The sequence below is a fragment of the Psammomys obesus genome, unplaced genomic scaffold, assembly GCF_907164565.1.
Source record: "Psammomys obesus unplaced genomic scaffold, mPsaObe1.curated_primary_1811, whole genome shotgun sequence".
Taxonomy (NCBI): Eukaryota; Metazoa; Chordata; class Mammalia; order Rodentia; family Muridae; genus Psammomys; species Psammomys obesus.
In genome coordinates this window covers 5,096,592-5,111,424 of record NW_026589137.1, presented here as the reverse complement: position 1 = coordinate 5,111,424, position 14,833 = coordinate 5,096,592, and the positions used below count along the sequence as shown (strand labels likewise).

Sequence of the window (14,833 nt, the reverse complement as noted above, 5' to 3'; positions counted from 1 at the left end):
GAGAGAGAGAGAGAGAGAGAGAGACATATATATTCAGTATGATTTTATCATATTGTTTGGGATAAAGGAAATCAAAGTAATATCAAATTTCTCTATATTATTATTATTATTTATTATAATTTATTCACTTTGTATTCCAGTTGTAGCCCCTTCCTTATCTCCTGATTCCACCTTTTCTCTCTCTTCCCCCCATCCACCTTCCCTGGTCCACTGATAGTCCTGTACTATCTGACTGTAGCCTATCAGGTCTCATCAGGACTGGCTGCATAGTCTTCTTCTGTGATCTGGCAAGGCCACCTCACCAAGGAGAGGTGATAAAAGAGCCAGCCACTGAGTTCATGCCAGAGATAGCTCCTGCTCTCTTTACTGGGGAATCCACATGGAGACTGAACAGCCCAGGGGCTACATCTGAGCAGGGGGTCAAGGTCCTGTCCATGGTCCTTGGTTGATTCATCAGTCTCTACTGCCTCCCCTGGGTGCAGATTTTTTGGTTCTGTTGGTCTCCTTATGGAACTCATGTTCCCTCTGGCACCTTCTATTCCCTCCTTCGTCCATAAGATTCCCTACACTCTGCCCAAAGTTTGACTATGAGTCTCAGCATCTGCTTTGATCCCCTGCTAAGCAGAGTCTTTCAGAGGACCTTTGTGGTAGGCTCCTGTTCTGCTCCCTTTCTTCTCCCACTTCTGATGTCTATCCTGTTTGCCTTCTGAATAAGAATTAAGCCTCTTCCTTAAGGTCCTCGTTGTTTAGTTTCTTTAAGAATATAGATTTTATTGTGTTTATCCTATATTATATGGCTAATATCCACTTATGAGTGAGTATATAGCCTGTGTTGTCTTTTTGCTTCTGAGTTACCTCACTGAGAATGATCTTTTCTAGTTCTATCCATTTGCCTGCAATTTCATTATTTCCTTGTTTTTAATTGCTGAGTAGCATTCCACTGTGTAAATGCAACACAATTTCTGTATCCATTCCTCAAATGAGGGACATCTGGGTTGTTTGCAGATTCTTCTGGAGTATCTCCATACCTGACTTCAAGCTGTACTGTAGAACAACAGTATTAAAAATGGCATGGTATTCACATAGAAACAGCCAGGTGGATCAATTGAATCAAACAGAAGACCCAGAAATAAACCGACACACCTATGGATACTTGATTTTTGACAAAGAAGCCAAAAACAATACAATGAAAAAAAAAGTATCTTCAACAAATGGTGGTGGTCTAACTGGATGTCCACATGTAAAAAATTCAAATAGATCCATACATATAACCTTACACAAAACTAAAGTCCAAGTGGTTCAATATAAAACCAGACACACTGAATCTGTTAGAAGGAGAAGTGGAGAAGAACCTTGACCTCATTGGAACAGGGATAACTTCCTGAACAGAACACCAACAAAATAGGCTCTAAGGTTAACAGTCAATTAGTGGCACCTCAAGAAACTGAAAAGCTTCTGTAAACCAAAGGACACTGTCAACAGAACAAAACGACAGACTGGAAAGAGATATTCACCAACCTTACATCTGACAGAGCGCTAATACCCAGACTATATAAAGAACTCAAGAAGTTAATCAAGTAATTAACAAACAAAGTAATCCAATTAAAAAATGGGGGACAGAGCTAAACAGAGAATTCTCACCAAAGAATATTGAATGGTGGAGAAATACTTAAAGAACTGTTCAACATCCTTAGTAATCAGCAAAATGCAAATCAAATATTTCTTATTGCTCAGATATACAACATCAAATTCATTCAAGGTATTCTTATAAACATATTTTATTCATTGCTTTTGTTAAGTTCATATGAATTAAAAAAGGAAAACTAACATAAATGTCAGAACTTATTTGCAGAGATGCAAAGGGTTGAGATAAAATATATCTCAATGGAATGTCTACCCATTTCCTTCTTTTTTTCGTTTTTTTTTCTTTTTTCTTTTTTTATTAATTAGTTTATTCACTTTGTATCCCCCCATCAGCCCCTCCCTCCTCCCCTCCCAGCCCCGCCATCCCTCCCCCTTCTTCTCGCTTACCCCTCCCAAGTTCACTGATAGGGGAGGTCCTCCTCTCCTTCCTTCTGATCTTAGATCACATCAGGAATGGCTGCATTGTCATCTTCTGTGGCCTGGTAGGGCTGCTCTCCCCTCAGAGTGAGGTGATCAAAGAACAGGCCTATCAGATTATGTCAGGGGCAGTCCCTCTTCCCATTACTATGGAACCCACATGGATACTACGCTGTCATGGACTACATCTGTGCAGGGGTTCTAGGTTATCTCCATGCATGTTCCTTGGTTGGAATATGAGTCCCTGGGGAGACCCCTGTGTTCAAATTTTCTGGTTCTGTTGCTCTCCTTGTGGGGTTCCTGTCCTCTCCAGATCTTACTATTTCCCACTTCTTAAGATTCCATGCACTTTGCCCATCAGTTGGCCTTAAGTCTCAGTGTCTGCTTTGATAGTCTGTAGGGCAGAGCCTTTCAGAGGTTCTCTGTGGCAGGTTCCTAGGTTGTTTCCTGTTTTCTTCTTCTTCTGATGTCTATCCTTTTTGCCTTTCAGGATGGGGATTGAGCATTTTAGTCAGGGTCCGCTCTCTTGATTAGTTTCTTTAGATGTTCAGGGTTTTAGTAGGTTTATCCTATGTTATACGTCTATGTGAGTGAGTATATATATACCTTGTGTGTCTTTCTGCTTCTGAGACAGCTCACTCAGGATGATCCTTTCCAAGTCCAACCATTTACCTGCAAATTTCATGATTTCCTTATTTTTTTATTGCAGAGTATTACTCCATTGTGTAGTTGTACCACAATTTCTGCATCCATTCTTCAGTTAAGGGGCATCTGGGCTGTTTCCAACTTCTGGCTATTACAAATAAAGCTGCTACAAACATGGTTGAACAAATGTCTTTATTGTGTACATGAGCCCCTTTTGGATATATGCCTAGGAGTGGTATGGCCGGATCTTGAGAAAGTGCTATTCCTAGTTGTCTGAGAAAGCGCCAGATTGATTTCTAGAGTGGTTGTAAGAGTTTACATTCTCACCAGCAGTGGAGAAGGATTCCCCTTTCTCCACAGCCTCTCCTGCATGTGTTGTCACTTGAGTTTTTCATCTTGGCCATTCTGATGGGTGTAAGGTGAAATCTCAGGGTGGTTTTAATTTGCATTTCCCTAATGGCTAATGAGGTTGAGTATTTCTTTAAGTGGTTCTCTGCCATTCGATATTCCTCTACAGAGAATTCTCTGTTTAGCTCTGTTCCCCATTTTTTAAGTGTATTACTTGGTTTGCTGTTTTTCAGCTTCTTTAGTTCTTTATATATACTGGATATTAGCCCTCTGTCAGATGGTGAAGATTCTTATGTGCCACTATCCGTCACACTGTCCAGCTAACCCTAAAAATGGTGCTTAAAAATAATCAGTAATTATGTCATCAAAGTTTAAGGCATTTCGTGTATTTACCAAAGGGTACAAATTTTTTTTTTTTTTTTATCGCATTCTTCTTTCAAACAGATGTTGCTTTCGAAAACTAGGAAGACTATAATATAAATTTTTGGACCAAACACAAAGCTATGAAATGAATCCTATTTTCTAGTGGCATAAACTTTATACAACATGCAACACAGTTGAGTACTATATGTTTAGGTAAAATGATACGTATTCAATGAGAAGAGGGTTTAAGAGAGGTACAGGACAACACAATTTGCTATTTGTGGTGCATGCCCAGGTTTGTACTGCTCATCTCAGTCCATTCCAAGTGGAAATGCTATTATTAAAACTCAGTCTAAATCCTGATGATTGGTTCCTGAAAATATAGCAGACTTGAAATCCAAGTAAATAATAATGAAATGCAAATTCAGGATAATTCATATGCCCTCATATTTTCATTTATATTTAAGAAAAGGCCATCTTAAAATATCTACTGCACCAGCACTCAAGGAGGCAGAGGCAGGCCAATCACTGTGAGTTTGAGGCCAGCCTATTCTATGAAGCAAGGCCAGCCAAGGATACACAAAGAAATCTTGTCTTGGCCCCCTGGTGGTTGCAGCCTTGCCAGTCCACCTAGGAAGATGATGCTGCCAGCCCTGATGATAACTTGATAGGCTACAGTCAGATAGAAGGGGATAAGGACCTTCCCTATCAGTGGACTAGGGGAGGGGCATGGGCAGAAGAGAGAAGGTGGGTGGGACTGAGAGGAGATAAGGGAGGACTACAGTTGGGATACAAAGTGAATAAATTGTAATAAATAAATAAATTTTAAAAACAAGGAAGGAGAAATATTTTAAGGACCAGGTGTTTCGTCTTTGTAAAAGAAGCTAACATTTGAATGCATAATTTTTTCCACATGGTTTTATTCTTCTTAGCAAAATATAATGCAATTCTGAAAACTAAAATTTACTAACTTTTCTATACATACATACATACATAAAAATTATTTGGTTGCTCATCCAAGTTTTAAAAGTATCTATCTTATCAAGAGAACCACATATTTTAAAAATAGACACTTATATTTAATTCAACTGGTCCTTGGAAATGCTGTACTAGTCTATACACACAACAATAAAGTATTCTTTAAATTTTCTTTCAAAAAAAAAAAACAGAAAGAAAGAAAGAAAGAAATCCTGTCTTGGGGGAAAAAAGATATCTACTGCAGTAGGGTGTGATTTCAAGGCCAGTCTGGTCTACAAAGTGAGTCCAGGACACTCAAGGCTACACAGAAAAAAACCTGTTTTGAAAAATCATTAAAAAGTTATCTACTGAACTATGTGTAGTTATGCACACTTTTAATCCCAGATCCACGGGAGGTGGATCTCTGTGAATCTGAGGTCATCTTGGTCTACACAGAGGATAGCCAGGACCATGTAGAGAGAACCTGTCTCAAAAAATCCACTAATGGACTAGGAGAGGGACATAGGGGAGGAAGAAGGGGAGAGGGTGTGACCAGAAAGATGAGGGAGGGGCTACAGCAAGGATACAAAGTGAATAAATTGTAATAAATAATAATAAAGAAAAAATTTAAAAATTCACTAATATAACAAGAAAATATGGACCAGTCTTTAACTATTTATATAGATGTGCTTAAGTGCTATATGAAAAAAATTCTGTACTATGTATTGAAACAAATTTAATTAGTCTGTTTCAGAGCCAGGCCTTCTGTAATCCCAGAGATCAGAGGATGTTGAGTTAAGGCTAACATGGGCTACATATTGAAACCCTACCTCAAAAATATTATGGAATTAATTGACACAATTAGCAGTATAACACACAAGCATTAATTTTAACTATTTCAAAAATCATAATGTATGTTAATGTACTCTTAATTTGAATTAGCGATTTTTTTTTCTGGATATACTTACATAGCATATCTCTATACATAAGGGCAATCAAAATGAACAGAGTTGTGACATTTACCTGGAGAGTAATATGTTATTAATTTAAAACAAAACTGTTAAAAATCAAAAGCAGTAAGTATAAAACAAAATTTATAATTTATTAAGGTACCTTGAAATATTCTTTTCTGATCTGCTTGCTCCGTCTCCTCTCTTCATTTTGCCAGATTATAGGCTGAGATTCTGGCCATTGTTGATCAGCTATTGGATCCTTCTGATTTTTTAATGTCTATAATGAGAAAGGTCTATTTTAACTCAATGAATGACCAACAAAATAATACATGTTATTAATTTTATTTCTTCTTACCTGCCATGCAAGAGGTGATAATGGTGAATTCCCTTCATCTGCTGAGACACTAAATAATTAAAGATGCTTTAATATAACTTAAAGTATTTAAAAATTTTTACATTTCTTTATAAACAGCAAATTTGCCTTCTCATTGGTTTAAAGCAGCAACATAAAGATTAAAGATTATCCATATATATGTTTCATTTTATTGTGTTCTTTTGTGTTGTGTTCTATAGAGATTGGGTCTGGTTATTACCATGGATGGCATGGTAATCACTACGGTAGCCCAGGCTAGCCTTGAGCTCATGGCAATATCCTGCTTCAGCCTTCCAAGGGCTGCAATGACTGGTATTAACTACCATATGGCTTACTGGTAGTATATAAATTAAAAATTAAAATAGATGAAACAAACCAGTAGTAAGTACCTACTATTGCTCCAAAAAACCATCAAAATGGCTTTATTTTATATCAACCTTATACATAAACCAAAATATTTTATAGAGGGCAAAATGCATATAATATATACAAATATACACTCTATAAACAACTATTATAAAAAATTTCCTTTTAAAAAATCAAGTAATAAGATCAGTGGGGTGAGTGGGCAAGTAACAACTTGAGTTAGATCCCTGGGATCCATGCAGTGAAAGGAAAAAACTATGTCCTTGAATCCTTGAAAGTTGTCCTCTGACATCCACACTTGTGTTATGGAACACATCTACATATATATAATTCATACACATTAAATAAATACATAAATAAATTCCTGTACCTAAATGCCAAAGAGTTCAGAAGACAAATACTTTATTGCCTATTGAACTACTGATTATGAGCTATGACATGACAGGAGCTATGATGGACCTATTCCAGATTCAAGGCCTCCTGGAGCACCCACACACATGTGCCATACACTCATAGAGACACAGAGACAAACAGATATAAATACACACAAACATACTCAGAAAACGTTTAGAAATCTAAAGAAGAATGAGAGACAGAGGGAAAGACAGACACTCGCACAGAGAAAGAGAAAGAGGGTAGGTAAATGGTGGCTCATAGTGGTCATCTCAGCACTCATAAGGCAGCTGAGGTATCACCACCTTTTGGAAACCTGATTGAGATACACAGTGAGGTAAAGGTCATCCTGAGCCACAGAGTAAGAACATGTTTCAAACAGACAGAATTTGTAGAGAAGAAGTAACAGAAGAAAGAAGAATAAGAAGAAGACTGGAAGGAAGGGAAGGAGGACCTCCCCCATCAGTGAACTTGGGGAGGGACATGAGTGGAGAAGGAAAACGGAGGGTGGGACTGGGAGGGGAGGAGTGAGGGAGATACAGGGGGGATACAAACTAAATAAACTATAATTAATAAAAATTTTAAAAATTTAATAAAAAAGAAAGCAAAAAAATAAATGACATCCTTAAATATTCAAAAAAAAAACAGAAGAAAGAAGATCATAAACATTTATAAGAGTACAAGGGACATCACTATACCTAGGAAGTAATAAAATATATACAACAATGAAAATACAATTAACAGTAATTCCAGAATTTATAGATTTTTTCCAGTGGAAGATAAAGTAAAAAATTTTAAGCACAGTAACTTTTGGTACAAATGAGATTTAAATTTATAGAAACTGTAGTTTATATAACAAACAACATATAAACAACTAAATGGCGAGGGGCCAAGATGGCAGCACCGGGAGAACACCTTGTCTGAGAAGCGGGACAACAGACTCCATGCAGCGACCAGGAGACTGAACTGTGGGCCCTAAAACAGCGATGGATCGTGTTTCCCAGGTGAGAGGAGGCTCCCACGGCGCGGGAATCGGTCGGGTCCACTCTCGGCTACCCAGCCAGAACCCGGAAGAGAACCCGGCTAACGCTGGCTTTGGGTCTCCAGGCTGGTGCCTCAAGCCTGCTTGTCCCGATCACTTTCCAAGGCTGATTGGTGGGCACAAGGGTGCCTGAGGCTGGGAGTCCCAGTCGAAAAAAACCCACGGGGAAGGAAAGTTGCCAGACTGGTCACGGGTCACCCAGTCTTTCCCTGGAAGGTCTCTCCAACCACAGGTACCTTCCGCCATCACAATTGAGCTCCCGCCACACACGGATTGCAGCTGTGCCTCCCCCACCCCTGGCGGAGAAACGCCGGCTCAGGGCTCAGGATCCAACTGAGAAGCCCCAACCGCTGATGGCACTCCCCATAGAGCACCTCCATGAGCTTGCCCTAGCAGAGGAGAAGGTCAGAGGGGAAGGACAGAGAGGCAGCCTGCCAAGGACACAGCACCCTCTCTCCAGCTCACCCAGTGGCCCCTAGCAGAGAAACCCAAGCTCTGGATCTGAGGACACTCAACCCTACCCGGTACTCTCTTAGGATCAGCAAACATAGATTCTACCGCTAGGCTGCTTCTGGCAGAGAGATCTGGGCCCGAGATCTGGGATTGAGTACACACATCCTAACTTTTTCCCGAGCTACCCAGGGACCAGTCAACATAACCCCTCCTGTCAGAAAGAAAGGACAAAGAGGTAGCACACAGGAAAGGTGGACACCGAGTCCTGCGGCCACAGTGTCACAGAGCTGACTGTTAGCCTACCTGTGCACTTCCGCAGCAGGACGAAAAAAGAGAATAGTGACCAAGGGGAACCCCTGTGCATTCCAACTGGTCCTGCAAGAGAGTGAGTGAGCCTTCTAGGGAGAGATTGCCCCAGACCCAGGGCCTTTCCACAGAAGCAACCAGACGAGATCCCTGACACCCACACCCCTAGTGTGGGCATCATAGGGATTCTTGGGATAGCAACCCCAACATTGAAGCCTCTGCCTTAAAGGTCCACCAGGGTAATCCAGGAAAACAATCCCTGCATCACAGTCAGAACTGCGTAATAGTGACTTGCAGGCCATTGCAATAGTCAGAGAATCCACGCATGCACACTGCGCCCGCTAAAAGCACACGTGAATAGCGCCAGCATCACATTCCTTACTTAGGCAAAACTGAAACCACAGTGCACCCTTCCAAACCAGTGAACCTCTCTCATCTTCCTGAAAAAAACAGTCCAGAAAACAGAAAGAGAGGATCATAGCCCAAACTACAATCTCGAGGAACAACCAGTGAGGATTATAAACAACCAGATGGCTAGAGGCAGACGTAAGAACACTCCCAACAAAAATCAGGACATAATGACATCACCAGCAACCCCACAAAACAATGGACACTTCAATTCACTAGATATACAAGAAAACGACCTCAAAACTATGTTTCTCCAGCTATTAGAGGCCCATAAAGATGAAATGAACATAGCCCTCAGAGAAATAGCCAAAGAAATCGAGACTAACCAAGAGGAAACAAATCATGCTCTCAGAGAAATGACCACGAAAATTGAGGCAAACAGAGAAGAAATGCACAAAGCTCTCAAAGAAATGTCCACACAAATGAAGGCAAATAAAGAAGAAATAAACAAAGCTCTCATAGAAATACAGGCAATTATACCCAAAGAAGTAGAGGCACAATTAGTGATACATAGAGAGGAAATGGACAAAAAAATAGAAGCTATCGTTGAAAAGCAGGACTCCACATTCAAACAGATGAAGGAAATGGTGCAAGACATGAAAACAGAATTAGAATCAATAAAGAAAACACAAATAGAGAAAAACCAGGAGCTGGAGAACATAGAGAAAAGATCAGGAACTACAAAGGTAAGCATCACCAACAGAATACAAGAGATGGAAGAAAGAATCTGAGGAGCCAAACATACACTTGCAGAAATTGACACGTCTCTCAAAGAAAAAATAAAATCAGAAAAGTTCCAAACACAAAACATCCAAGAAATCAAGGACACCATGAAAAGACAAAACCTAAGAATAATAGGAGTAGAAGAAAAAGAAGACATCAGGCTCAAAGGTCCGGAAATTTTTTCAAGAAAATTATAGAAGAAAATTTTCCCAACTTAAAGAAGGAGATGGTCATAAACATACAAGAGACCTACAGAACACCAAGTAGACTAGACCAGAAAAGAAATTCTTCACGACACATCATAGTCAAAACACTGAACCTACAAAACAGAAAAATTCTAAAAGCAGCAAGGGAAAAAGGCCAAGTAACATATGAAGGTAGACCTATCAGAATCACACCAGATTTCTCAACAGAAACTATGAAAGCCAGAAGGGCCTGGACAGAAATCATACAGTCCTTAAGGGACCACAGATTCCAACCCATACTACTATACCCAGCAAAACTTTCAATCAACATAGACGGAGAATTAAAAATATTCCAAGACAAAACCAAATTTAAACAATATCTACATAGTAACTCAGCTTTACAGAAGTTACTAGAAGAAATATTCCAAACCAAAGAAAACAACTACATCTAAGGAAACAGAGGAAATAGATAATTACACAACAAAAAAACAAAAAGAATACAAGCAATGAAACTCAGTGACACCACTAACCCCACATCTAAAGTAAGTAACAATTGCTGGTCACTAGTTTCTATCAACATCAACGGACTCAACTCCCCAATAAAAAGACACAGACTAACAGAATGGTTGCGGAAACAGGATCCATCGTTCTGTTGCATCCAAGAAACACACCTACGCAACAAAGATAAACACTACCTCAGAGTAAAGGGCTGGAAAAATGTCTTTCAAGCAAATGGTTCCAGAAAACAAGCTGGAGTAGCCATCCTAATATCTAATAAAATAGACTTTCAACCCAAGTTAATCAAAAAAGATAAGGACGGCCACTATATTCTCATCAAAGGAAAAATCCACCAAGAGGACATCACAATTTTGAATATCTATGCCCCAAATACAAGAGCACCTACATTCGTAAATGAAACAATATTAAAGCTTAAATCACACATTGATCCTAAAACCCTAATAGTGGGAGAATTCAACACTCCACTCTCACCAAGGGACAGATCAACATACGGAAATCCATCAATGTAATCCACCACATAAACAAACTGAAGGAGAAAAACCACATGATCATCTCCTTAGATCCTGAAAAAGCATTTGACAAAGTCCAACACCCATTCATGTTTAAAGTCTTGGAGAGATCAGGAATACAAGGCACATATCTAAACATAGTAAAGGCAATATACAGCAAGCCTATAGCCAACATAAAACTCAATGGAGAGAAACTTAAATCAATCCCACTGAAATCAGGGACAAGACAAGGCTGTCAACTCTCTCCCTACCTCTTCAACATAATACTTGAAGTCCTAGCCAGAGGAATAAGACAACTAAAGGAGATCAAGGGGATACAAATTGGAAAGGAAGAGGTCAAAGTGTCACTATTCGCAGATGATATGATAGTATATATGAGCGATCCCAAAAATTCAACCAGAGAACTCCTCCAGCTGATAAACACCTTCAGCAAAGTGGCAGGATAAAAAATCAACTCAAAAAAATCAGAAGCCCTCCTGTATACCAAAGACAAAAGGGCCGAGAAAGAAATTAGGGAAACAACACCCTTCACAATAGCCACTAATAACATAAAGTACGTTGGGGTGACACTAACCAAGCAAGTGAAAGACCTGTTTGAGGAAACCTTCAAGTCTCTGAAGAAAGAAATTGAAGAAGATCTCAGAAGATGGAAAGATCTCCCGTGCTCATGGATTGGTAGGATTAACATTGTGAAAATGGCCATCCTGCCAAAAGCAATCTACAGATTCAATGCAATTCCCATCAAAATACCAACTCAATTCTTTACAGACCTTGAAAAAAAGATTCAGTTTCATATGGAGAAACAAAAAACCCAGAATCTCCAAAACAATCCTGTACAACAACAGATCATGTGGAGGTATCTCTATCCCCGATCTCAAGTTGTATTACAGAGCAATAGTAATGGAATAACAAGAAACCTAGAATTGCTAAAACAATCCTCTACAATAAAAGAACTTCTGGAGGTATCTCCATCCCTGATCTCAAGCTGTACTATAGAGCAACAGTTATAAAAACTGCATGGTACTGGCATAGAAACAGAATGGTGGATCAATGGAATCGAACAGAAGACCCAGAAATAAACCCACACATTTACGGACACCTGATTTTTGACAAAGATGCCAAAACCATACAATGGAAAAAAGATAGCATCTTCAACAAATGGTGCTGGTCCAACTGGATGTCTACATGTAGAAAAATGAAAATAGATCCATACTTATCACCCTGCACAAAACTGAAGTCCAAGTGGATCAAAGACCTCAACATAAAAGAAGGCACATTAAATCGGCTAGAAAAAAAAGTGGGGAATACCCTAGAACACATTGGTACAGGAGAAAACTTCCTGAACAGAACACCAACAGCACAGGCTCTAAGAGCAACAAGCAATAAATGGGACCTCATGAAATTGAAAAGCTTCTGTAAAGCAAAGGACACCATCATCAAAACAAAGCGACTGCCTACAGATTGGGAAAGAATCATCACCAACCCTTTATCTGAGAGAGGACTCATATCCAATATATATAAAGAACTAAACAAGCTGAAAAGCAACGAACCAAGTAATCCACTTAAAAAATGGGGAACAGAGCTAAATAGAGAATTCTCTGCAGAGGAATATCGAATGGCAGAAAAGCACTTAAAGAAATGCTCAACCTCATTAGCCATTAGGGAAATGCAAATCAAAACAACCCTGAGATTTCACCTTACACCCATCAGAATGGCCAAGATGAAAAACTCAATGGACCACACATGCTGGAGAGGTTGTGGAGAAAGGGGAACCCTCCTCCACTGCTGGTGGGAATGTAAATTGGTACAACCACTATGGAAATCAATCTGGCGCTTTCTCAGACAACTAGAAATAGCGCTTCCTCAAGATCCAACCATACCACTCCTAGGCATATACCCAAAAGAGGCGCACGTACACAAAAAGGACATTTGCTCAACCATGTTTGTAGCAGCTTTATTTGTAATAGCCAGAAGCTGGAAACAGCCCAGGTGCCCCTCAGCTGAAGAATGGATGCAGAAACTGTGGTACATCTATACAATGGAGTATTACTCAGCAATGAAAAATAAGGAAATCATGAAATTTGCAGGTAAATGGTGGGACCTGGAAAGGATCATCCTGAGTGAGTGGTCCCAGAAGAAAAAGACACACATGGTATATACTCACTCATATAAACATATAATATAAATTAACCCACTAAAATCTATACATCTAAACAAACTACGTAAAAGGAGAGGACCCTAGCTAAAATGTTCAATCCCCATCCTGAAAGGCAAAGAGGATGGACATCAGAAGAAAAAGAAAATAGGAAACAACCTTGGAACCTGCTACAGAGGGCCTCTGAAAGCCAGAAGAAAACAGGAAACAACCTTGAAACCTGCCACAGAGGACCTCTGAAAGCTTCTGCAGTATAGACTGTCAAAGCAGATGCTGAGCCTGATGACCAAATGATGGGCAGAGTGAATGGAATTTTATGTAAGAAGTGGGAAATAGTAAGAGCTGGAGGGTACGGGAACTCCACAAGGAGAGCAACAGATCAAGATAATTTGAACACAGGGAACTTCCCAGAAAATCATACTCCAACCAAGGACTATTCGTGGAGATGACCTGGAACCCCTGCACAGGTGTAGCCCATGGCAGTTCAGTGTCCAAGTGGGTTACATAGTAATGGGAGGAGGGACTGCCTCTGACATAATCTGATTGGCCTGCTTGTTGATCACTTCCCCCTGAGGGGGGAGCAGCCTTACCAGGCCACAGTAGAGGACAATGCAGCCACTTTTGATGAGAACTGATAGACTAAGATCAGAAAAAAGAGGAGAACGTCCCCTATCAGTGGACTTGGGGATTGACATGCATGCAGAAAGAGGAGGGAGGGTGGGATCGGGAGGGGAGGAGGGAGGGGCTTATGGGGGGATACAAAATGAATAAAGTGTAATTAATAAAAAATTAAAAAAAAACTGCATGGTATTGGCATAAAAACAGAAAGGAGGATCAATGGAACCGCACAGAAGACCCAGAAATAAACCCACACACCTATGAGTACTCGATTTTTGACAAAGAAGCCAAAACCATTCAATTGAAAAAAGAAAGCATCTTCAACAAATGATGCTGGTCCAACTGGATGTCCACATGCAGAAAATGAAAATAGATCTATATTTATCACCCTGCACAAAACTGAAATCCAAGTGGATCAAAGACCTCAACATAAAACCAGATACTCTAAATCTGTTAGAAGAATAAGTGGGGAACAACCTAGAACTCATTGGCACAGGGGACAACTTCCTGAACAGAACACCAACAGCACAGGCTCTAAGAGAAACAATTAATAAATGGGACCTCATGAAACTGAAAAGTTTCTGTAAAGCAAAGGACACTGTCATCAAAACAAAACGCCTGCCTACACATTGGGAAAGAATCTTCACTAACCCTTTATCTGACAGAGGACTAATATCAAGTATATACAAAGAACTAAAGAAGCTGAAAAGCAGCAAACCAAGTAATCCAATTAAAAAATGGGGAACAGAGCTAAATAGAGAATTCTCGACAGAGGAATATCAAATGGCAGAGAAACACTTAAAGAAATGCTCATCCTCATTAGCCATCAGGGAAATGCAAATCAAAACGACCCTGAGATATCACCTTACACCCATCAGAATGGCCAAAATGACAAACTCAATGGACAACACATGCTGGAGAGGTTGTGGAGAAATGGGAACCCTCCTCCACTGCTGGTGTGAATGTAAATTGATACAACCACTCTGAAAATCTATCTGGTGCTTTCTAAGACAATTAGGAGTAGTGCTTCCTCAAGACCCAACTATACCACTGCTAGGTATATACCCAAACTTTGCTCAAGTACACAAAAGGGATATTTGCTCAACCATGTTTATAGCAGCATTATTTGTAATAGCCAAAACCTGGAAACAACCCAGATGTCCATCAACAGAGGAATGGGTACAGAAATTGTGGTATTTTTACACAATGGAATACTACTCAGCAATCAAAAAGGAGGAAATCATGAAATTTGCAGGCAAATGGTGGGATCTAGAAAAGATAATCCTGAGTGAAATATTCCAGAAGGAGAAAGACAAACACGGTATATACTCACTTATATAGACCTATAAGATATGATAAACATAATGAAATCTATGCACCTAAAAAAGATAATCAAGAGAGCGTACATGGGGTAAGATGATCAATCCTAGTTTAGAAAGACAGATGGGATGCGAAT

The 14,833-nt window shown here is 39.7% G+C and overlaps 1 protein-coding gene across 2 annotated transcripts in view; it reads right to left on the bottom strand.

Annotated features, from left to right (window-relative positions):
- Nucleotides 1-14,833, bottom strand: part of Lrch2 (leucine rich repeats and calponin homology domain containing 2) — a 185,372-nt gene that overhangs the window by 31,761 nt on the left and 138,778 nt on the right. For both annotated transcript variants that reach the window (XM_055604968.1, XM_055604969.1), the window contains exons 13-14: nucleotides 5,683-5,731; nucleotides 5,488-5,604 (exon numbers count right to left, since the gene is read on the bottom strand). In XM_055604968.1, the coding sequence (XP_055460943.1) occupies nucleotides 5,488-5,604; nucleotides 5,683-5,731 (166 nt within the window). The remainder of the gene's footprint in view (nucleotides 1-5,487; nucleotides 5,605-5,682; nucleotides 5,732-14,833) is intronic.